Source organism: Nematolebias whitei, chromosome 19 (assembly GCF_014905685.2).
Source record: "Nematolebias whitei isolate Nwh7 chromosome 19, NemWhi1, whole genome shotgun sequence".
Classification (NCBI taxonomy): Eukaryota; Metazoa; Chordata; class Actinopteri; order Cyprinodontiformes; family Rivulidae; genus Nematolebias; species Nematolebias whitei.
Genome location: NC_056516.1, coordinates 7,423,187 through 7,432,369, shown reverse-complemented (window position 1 = coordinate 7,432,369; position 9,183 = coordinate 7,423,187). Strand labels below are relative to the sequence as shown.

At 44.5% G+C, this 9,183-nt stretch overlaps 1 protein-coding gene across 1 annotated transcript; it reads left to right on the top strand.

Annotated features, from left to right (window-relative positions):
* The first annotated feature begins 58 nt into the window (after positions 1 to 58).
* On the top strand, positions 59 to 6,253 carry yars1 (tyrosyl-tRNA synthetase 1). The gene is made up of 14 exons (XM_037693483.1): positions 59 to 166; positions 669 to 741; positions 820 to 966; positions 1,069 to 1,244; positions 1,331 to 1,460; positions 1,553 to 1,633; positions 3,390 to 3,482; positions 3,567 to 3,702; positions 3,805 to 3,890; positions 4,632 to 4,767; positions 4,855 to 4,970; positions 5,057 to 5,250; positions 5,335 to 5,476; positions 5,567 to 6,253. Exons 2-14 carry the CDS (start codon positions 685 to 687, stop codon positions 5,675 to 5,677), a joined length of 1,605 nt encoding a protein of 534 aa, XP_037549411.1. The 5' UTR covers positions 59 to 166; positions 669 to 684; the 3' UTR covers positions 5,678 to 6,253.
* The last annotated feature ends 2,930 nt before the right edge of the window (positions 6,254 to 9,183 follow it).

Here is a 9,183-nt window from a genome sequence, read left to right as displayed (position 1 = left end):
CTTGAACTTGAGTCCATATCCATACGCTATGAGCGCTCGATTGCTTCTGTCTGGGGGCAGACGGAGTGAATCGAAAGCAGAGCGGCCGCCGCTGATGCAACTCTCTGACAGCTCCATTCAGCCGGTTCTCCCTCATCCACGTCTCACTGAAAGAGCAGTTTCTGAGGTAAGTCACCGACTCTGAAATATTCCTTTTAGACAGAATGTCACGGCCGTGAATTAGGTGAAGCTAATATAAGGTAAAGGCTTTTTATTAGCACTGTGGCAGAATAATGTTAGCCGCACATGGTGGCAGCTAACTAGCTTAAGTTAAAGTCCTTACTGGCGTATTAACTTAGTCCGTTAATCGATTACTACTCCTATTGTCGGTAATTAAAGCTGTCTAAAATGTTTATAAATCAACAAACAAAGGTAAGATTTAAACTAAATGACCGGCTTTGTTATTCTTCAGTGGTGAAAATCTGTTGAATGCATGCGTCATCATTCTCATACTGTAGGATAAATACAGTCATTATTATACATTAATATGTGGTTCTAAATGTGTCACAACCAAACCAGTGAGCCAAGCTGTTTGCTTTTCCTTTCAGGCTCGGGTTAACATGAAACTGAAAACGGTGTAATGACAAAAAGGTATTTACCTAAAAACCTACACTTTGTTTTGTTGCCAGAGGACCCTCCGTCACCATGGGAGAGCAGCTCAGTCCAGAGGAGAAGTTCAGCCTCATCACCAGGAACCTGCAGGTGACACATGCTGACATGTAGACACATCCAACACGTCCTTCAGTGTTCTGTCTGACAGGTTGTGTGGTTTTCTTTCAGGAGGTCCTGGGGGAAGAGAAGGTGAAGCAGGTTCTTCAGGAGAGAGAGCTGAAGGTTTACTGGGGGACAGCGACCACTGGAAAACCCCATGTAGCTTATTTCGTCCCCATGTCCAAGATAGCAGATTTCCTCAGAGCTGGCTGTGAGGTGGGGACTCATCATTAAGCTTGTTGTCTTTTGATACGTAGTTTAATTTGTGGTTAATCACATGTATGATTTGGTTTCTCTTTCCTTGTTCCCCTCCCTCAGGTAACGGTTCTGTTTGCAGACTTGCATGCTTACCTAGACAACATGAAGGCTCCCTGGGAGCTGCTGGAGCTCCGAGTGAAATATTACGAGCAGGTGATCAAGGCCATGTTGGAAAGCATCGGCGTGCCTTTGGAGAAACTACGTTTTATTAAAGGAACCGACTTTCAGCTCAGCCGGTCAGTTGTGCTCACGTCTTTTTCTCCTCAAAGCTGTTTTCTAGATGCACATCTTAGCTGTAGGAATGCTTCTTCCTGTTTGCCAGAGAGTACACTCTGGATGTGTACCGCCTGTCCTCCATGGTGACCGAGCACGATGCTAAGAAGGCTGGAGCTGAGGTGGTCAAGCAGGTGGAGCACCCTCTGCTGAGTGGGCTGCTTTACCCTGGACTACAAGTAATAAAAATTAAAATTTGGGTTTTTTTTACTGCTACATTGAGGTGAATGTTTCATTCAGAACTAGTGATGTTAAAATAAATTGTCTCTAGGCTTTGGATGAAGAGTATCTGAAGGTGGATGCCCAGTTTGGAGGAGTTGACCAGAGGAAGATTTTCACTCTGGCAGAGAAGGTAGATCGTGTTCATGTGTTGTGGTTTTTCACTTGTCTTTACCGGAACCAATCTGTCATGAGAAGCGTCTCGTCATAATAAAATATATGTAATGTGTGGTATACTATTGTCAAATCATCATATGATTATTTGTTCTAACAACTGGTGCTTCAAAGTGGAATGAGAACTTAACCAACAAAGTCGATGCTCAATAATCCAGGTATACAATCCAACAATTTTCAGTCAGGTCATCTGGACAGTTTTTCTTTCTGAAATGTTTCACCTTCCATCCAGAAGGCTTCATCAGTCAAAGAAACGCACAACACAAAACTGATTCTTTTCCCAAACAGCTTACTCCAAAGTGGAACAAACCAGTTATGTTGGTGCTCGACTGTCGACGAGGAAGAGGGCCGGCACCAGAGGAGGGGGCGTGCCCAAGACACCATCTTAGCACCAACATAACTGGTTTGTTCCACTTTGGAGTAAGCTGTTTGGGGGAAGAATCAGTTTTGTGTAGTGTGTTTCCTTGACTGATGAAGCCTTCTGGATGGAAGGTGAAACCTTTCAGCAAAAAATAGAAACTGTCCAGATGACCTGACTGAAAAATGTTGGATTGAGAACTTAACTTCACTCCTGTCTCTTGTGACTTTCCCTTTTTTGAGATCCATCCTACACCTTTGAGCTGCCATTAAAATTATTGTCAGCCATTCTTAAAGCCCTAAAGACCGTAAAATCAGTTTTCTTTAGCTGTTCTCTACCTCTATGACGTGCACTGATGAAAATATAAATGTTATAGCACCAAAGCTCTGCTATACTGCCTGCATGTATACAAGATGGGGGTTCAGGGTGGGGGCTGGATCAGCACTGAGTTCCTTCTTGTTTTCAGTGATGATGGACAAGTTGACAGATGGAAGACGAGCAGGAGTCTCCATCAAATATGATGTCTGTAGTGAGAGTAGGGAGCAGGTGAAAGAGCTGCAGGTATGCACTGGAGAGAAGATTAAAAGTCAAAGAAAGAGAATACGTGTGGGAGCGAGTGAGACCTGCTGTGATGTACACAGGAGGCACAGATAGAGATGCTAAAATGTTTGATGTGAGTCACCAAAAAGAACAACTGGATAATAAATGAGTATATCAGAGGGACACTTCAGGTTTGGAGACAAAGTAATGGTTTGGACATGTGCAGAGAAAGGATGCATCATATTTGTCAGAAGATGCTGATTATGGAGCGGACAGGAAAAGAGGAAGACCATAGTGAAGGTTCACGGATGTAGCCAAGAAGAAGGGTGGAGGTTTGGTGAGATGGAGGCAGATCAGTTGGACGAAGAGAGTGACGCATCACTCAACCCTTTCCCTATGGTTGTATTCAAATCCTTAGAGTTTCATAGACAAGACAACTGGACATGTTTCTGTAGCTGAAGGCGTCTCATCCGGGGACATTTTTCATTTCAAATGAAAAGTGGAGTCCAGGGTTGAATACAACTCTCAGCCTGATGGTTTCCAGCAGCACCCAGCTGGAGGAGTGCAGGTCAAACTCACAGGCGCACATGTGTCTGCAGCTTGGAGTGTGAGTTATCAACTTGAGACTGCCTCGTTGTAGAACGTGTTATTAACTCACCGCTTGTTGAAGACATCATGAATAATACAAAGGCTGAGTAATCAAACAACACGACAGTTTATTGAAAATGTGTAGATCCTGAGCTCCATTATAGGTCATTTTATCTGCTTACAATCTTATTGTTTTTATTTTCTGACGATGGCTTTGTTTTTCCTGCAGTACCTGCCTTCTCTTGGTTACGCAAAGCGAGCTCATCTAATGAACCCAATGGTTCCAGGACTGACGGGGGTTAAAATGAGCTCTTCAGAAGAAGTAAGGCTGCAGAAATGTTTTAAAGAGTGATTTTTCTTCAGACTTCTAGCGATGTCTAATGTTCTTATCCATGCGTGAGTTTAGGAGTCGAAGATCGATCTGCTGGACTCCAAAGAGGACGTGAAGAAGAAGCTGAAGAAGGCCTTCTGTGAGCCAGGCAACATCCAGAACAATGGAGTTCTTTCTTTTGTCAAATATGTCCTCTTCCCACTACGAGGAGGTAAAACGCCATTCCATTGATTTTATTTCATTTTTCCTGTCATGTCTTGTTTGTTCTCTACGTTTAAAAAAACAAAACATTATTTGGATCTTTGTGCCTCAGAGTTCTCCATCAAAAGGGATCCCAAATGGGGTGGAGACAGAATTTATGCTGTGTTTGAAGAAGTGGAAAAGGACTTTGCTGCAGAGGTGAGCCTTAGTCAGAGTACCATATTTTTTGCCATATAAGTCACAACTTTTTGCATAAATTTGAAAGTCCTGCAACTTATACACTGAAGCGACTAATATACGTTTTTCCACATATTTTTAATCTAATTATGGCTGAGATCTGATGATTTCATTCATTCTGACATGGAAATTATTGAACAGTACCATTTTCAGCCACTAGAGGGCCCTTGACTAATATGGCAAGCCAAGTGTCTCATTAATAGGTAAAAGTAAATATTAATGAGGCTCTTGGCTTGCCATACAACGCCACCTATGTCTCACTCCGGAACTCCTGGAGCAAACGTCAAATCAGCTGCATTCCTCCGCGCCGCCCAGGAGAAACGCAGCTGATTTGACCATTAAAATGCATTTATTAAGGAAAAGTTCAACTGAGACTGCTTTGTTATAATGTCGAGCAAACAAATAATTGTTTTTAAGCGTCAATCTTGTTAAAGTCCTCCCGTGCATGCTCCCGCGGCTGCCATTAAGCAGCCAATCGATTTTTGGCACAACACCAGCCCACTTTTCCTGGTTTTCAGCGGTGATGCATAATAGGTGCGACTTATATGGCGAAGTGTCTTATGTTTTTTTCCACTTTATTCAACATATTTGGACTGATGCCCTCATACGGCGGTGCGACGTGTACGACAAAGTACGGTAGTTTATTAGATGAATGCAAACTGAACTAAAATGATGAGTTTCCTTCTCATCGTCTCATTTTAGTTGATCCATCCTGGAGACCTGAAGGCCTCAGTGGAAGCAGCCCTGAACGAGCTACTGGAGCCCATCAGGAAGAAGTTTCAGTCTCCTGAGCTTCGAAAACTTACCAACTCTGCCTATCCCAGTTCCTCGAAAACAAGTTGGTGTTTGACGACACAAACATGGTGACACAGCGCTGCAGCTTCCTTTCTGCTGAGACTGATCCTTTATTTTTATGTGTTATCAGAAACGGGAGGAAAGGGGGCTAAAGCAGGAGGAGGAGGAGGTGGTGGAGGAGAAGACGATGAGCTGGTGCCCTCAAGACTGGACATCAGGGTGGGCAAGGTCATCAGCGTGGAGAAAGTAAGTGACTCAGGTCGTCTTGATGATTTTGAGCATGAAACCGTAATGTTGGTTTTCGGTCTGTTGAACACTTGTGGTCTCTGCAGCACCCAGATGCTGATTCTCTGTACCTGGAGAAGATCGATGTGGGAGAACCAGAGCCGAGGACGGTTGTCAGTGGGCTGGTGGCCTACGTTTCACAGGAAGAGCTGCAAGACCGAACAGTGTTGCTCTTGTGCAACCTCAAACCGCAGAAGATGCGCGGGATCGAGTCTCAAGCCATGCTGCTGTGTGCCTCGATGTGAGTGGCGTCTTGTGTGTTTGTATTTATAAAAACATGTTTCAGGCTGGTTTTTTGTGATCCCCCCACTCGTTGGTCGTTCAGAGAAGGGGAGCCCAGAAGAGTGGAGCCACTTGATCCTCCAGAGGGTTCGTCGCCAGGGGAGCGGGTCTTCGTGGAAGGGTGGGAGTCAGGCAATCCAGATGATAGACTGAACCCAAAGAAGAAGGTGTGGGAGAAACTGCAGGTAAGTCCTCGCTTTCCTTTGTTGTTTTTTCTTCTCTGAATGATTCATTTGCATGGAATGAACTTGTGTGTGTTTAACGTTTGATTGTAGGTGGACCTGAAGATCTCAGACGAGTGTGTGGCTCAGTGGAAAGACAGAAAGCTGATGACCAAACTGGGACAGATCACGTGCAAGACACTGAAAGGTGGCAACATCAGTTAAATCCACACAAACCACTGAACCTGCTGGCCTCACGACAACTTTCATCCACAAATCACCATGGCAACAACATTCATCAGGATTCTTGAAGGGATGATGAGCATCTTCATGCCAAAACAGACCAACTTGCTTTGACTTGACTGAGAAATATGTAACTCCTCACGATGACATCACAACAACACCTGCACAGCTGATCAGTGTGTGGTTCAGTGCATGACTCGTGGATTTAAATGTACAAAAGGTAGAGATAACAGAGCCTGATCAGTTGAAGGGCTGCTCTTTTCTTAATGTACATCATATAGGACATCTCATGTTTCTGAAAAGGGACTTAATGTTTCAGTTCTTTGCCAGATTAACATTTTACACTGTTATTATTTACCGTCGTAATAATCGTCACGGCAGAGGCCCGCCTGCTAAATCTGTTCAACAGGACTGCTTTTACAGGTTGTGGACATCAGTTGTATGTAAAACTCTTTACCCCTCGAGCTATAAGACAGTTGGGTTTTGGGGTTAATGCACAAATATCTATCTTCAGACCGTCTTGGAATAAAAACAACACATCATCTGTAATATGAAAAACGTGTGGGCTAAATTCTGTTCTGAAAGAAAAGATGTAAAATCGTTGGCAAAAGAATGTCCATCGTCAACAGGTCGCATTATGGCAATTTTTATTAAGCAAAAAAATGAAGCCGCTTCCACTCTGGAGTTGTCCATGTTGAGAGACATCGAGCTGCTGTGGTCTACTCTTAGCACTTCGACTTACTGTGTGTTGGAGTTTTCTCTGGTGGATGAGAGGGTGGCTTCCCTGCGCCTTCAGGTGTGGGGTCAGGCTCTGACTGTTTGTGGCTACACGCCGAATGGCAGCTCAAAGTATCCAGTCTCCTGCTGGAAGGTGCACCAGCTGGGGACTCCTTTATTCTGCTGGGGGACTTCAATGCACATGTGGGTAACAACAGTGTGACCTGGGGGGGTGATTAGGAGGAACGACCTCTGATCTGAACCCGAGCGGTGTTCTGTTGTTGGACTTCTGTGCTAGTCATAAACGGAATGTTCCAACATAAGGGTGTCCGTAAGTGCACTTGGCACCAGGACGCCCCAGGTCGTAGATCGATGATGGACTTCATAGTCGTGTCGTCTGATTTGCGGCCGTTTGTTTTGGACACTCGGGTGAAGAGAGGAGCTGAGCTGTCAACTGATCACCACCTGGTAGTGAGTTGGATCAAATGGCAGGGGAAGATGCTGGACAGACCCGGTAGACCCAAACATGTAGTGAGGGTTTGCTGGGAACACCTGGCAGAAGAACCCATTAGAAAGATCTTCAACTCACACCTCCAGAAGAGCTTTAATCGCATCCCAGCTGAGGCGGGGAACATTGAATCTGAGTGGGCCATGTTCCGCACCTCAATTGTTGAAGTGGCTGCCTTGAGCTGTGGCTGCAAGGTTGTCAGTGCTTCTCACAGTGGTCATCCTCAAACTCGGTGGTGGACACCCCGGGTTAGGGAGACTGTCAAGCTGAAGAAGGAGACCTATCGGTCCTTGTTGGCCAGTGGGACTCAGCAGCTGAGTACTGGAGGGCCAGGCGATCTACAGCCTTGGCTGTTGCTGTGACAAAAGCTCATGTGGGAGGTGTTGGGTAGAGACTCGGTCGACTCTGAGGAGATTCTGGCAAACCACCAGGCGGCTGAGGAGGGGAAAGCAGCACACACTGTATTCAGTGAAGGTATTGACCTCAACCAGTGATGTTGTCGGGAGGTGGAAGGGATACTTCTCGGACCTTCTCAATCCCACCGGCACATCTTCCATGGAGGAAGATGAGTCAGTGAACTTTGGGGTTGGCCTGTTCATAACCGTGGCTGAGGTCACCGAGGTAGTTAAAGCTCTGTGGTGGCAGGGCTCCAAGGGTGGATGAGATTCACCCTGATTTCCTCAAGGCTCTGGATGTTGTGGGGCTGTCTTGGTTGACACGCCTTTGCAACATTTCATGGACATCAGGGGCAGTGCCACTGGATTGGCAGACCGGGGTGGTGGTTCCCCTTTTCAAAAAAGGGAAAAGCAAGGCTGTTGTTGCTTCTCACGGTGGTCATCCTCGTGGACACCCCGGGTTAGGGAGGCTGTCAAGCTGAAAAAGGGAGTCCTATCAGTCCTTGTTGGCTGGTGTTCAGTGTTCCTGTGAAAAGCAGTATAGTTTCCATCTCCTACCTACAGATGAAGAATTAAGAAGAATGTGGCTGAAAAATGCGAACTTGAAGAGACCACCCAAAAAAAACACGGTGTGCTCATTTCACTTTGCTGACAAACGACCGACGGAGGAAAATCTGCATCCTATTTTGTAGCTAGACTACACTAAACCACCGGAGGAGACACTGGATCCTCAGAAGAATTGAAAATAGTGAGACAAGAATATCACGTATGATTTCAAGTGTCAGAGTCAGAGAGATTTATTTGTCATACACATCACATGTGGTACATGTGGTGGAATGAGATTATGTACGCAGGGTCCCAGTTACATCCAACAATAAAATGTAAAAGAAAAACAGTATAACATCTAAGATATGAACTAAGAAAAACAACTAAAAATACACTAAGCACTAATAGCATAAAAACATTGTCGAACATCAGCACAAACATGAGTGTGTGAGAGTAGATGAGCACGCATGAACACATCAACATGAAACAGATCAGCAGCAACATGAAACAGATCAGCAGCAACATGTGCTGCCGCATCATGGGCTTCCTCAAGCACGCCACCAGATTTTACAGAGTGAACGTGGCCACCCCTCGTCCCCTGGGCCAGGGTCTTCTGCAAGGGTCCTCTGGGCCTCCTCAGTGAGGTGTGTGCTCAGGATTCCTTGTGACTTCGTTGGTATTACTCATTCAGTGCTTTCAGCACCGTCCTCTGGCGGTCAGGAGGGATTCATAGAACCCTAGTTATAAACGTAACTTTCGTTTTTCACACACGACTTTCCTATTTTCCATAATTTCAACAACATGGTGACTTTCTTTTTCTCATGTCCGTTTCTTCATGTGGACAAGAAACTGCAACGTATCACATCTTAAAAGTCAAAACGCAAAAACAGTTTGACTATACGAATTTATTTATAGAAGTATTAACTGTACATAGTTCTTTATCACCAAACATAGATTTACAAAAAAAAATCTTTTACAGATTCTGTAGAATTCACTAATCTTTGATTCCACTCGGTGGGGGAAAGTGTTTTGTGCAAATTGAGATTAGCTCGTTCTGTCCATTGAAAGCTCAGGTTGAAGTTTTAGAGACAGAATATTTTAATGCGAACACACCAAGCCTGCTCCGGTGTAACAATCATTTAGGGCCATTCATAGCTCTAAAAATGGTTTTATTTGAAACAGTCTTAAATATTGAATATTTGGTTGAAAAAGTTGGCCAACAGTGCTACTAGTGGAAACAATCACATGTTAATAAATAGGATCCACGGGTCAATATTATATATATATATATATATATATATATATATATATATATATATATA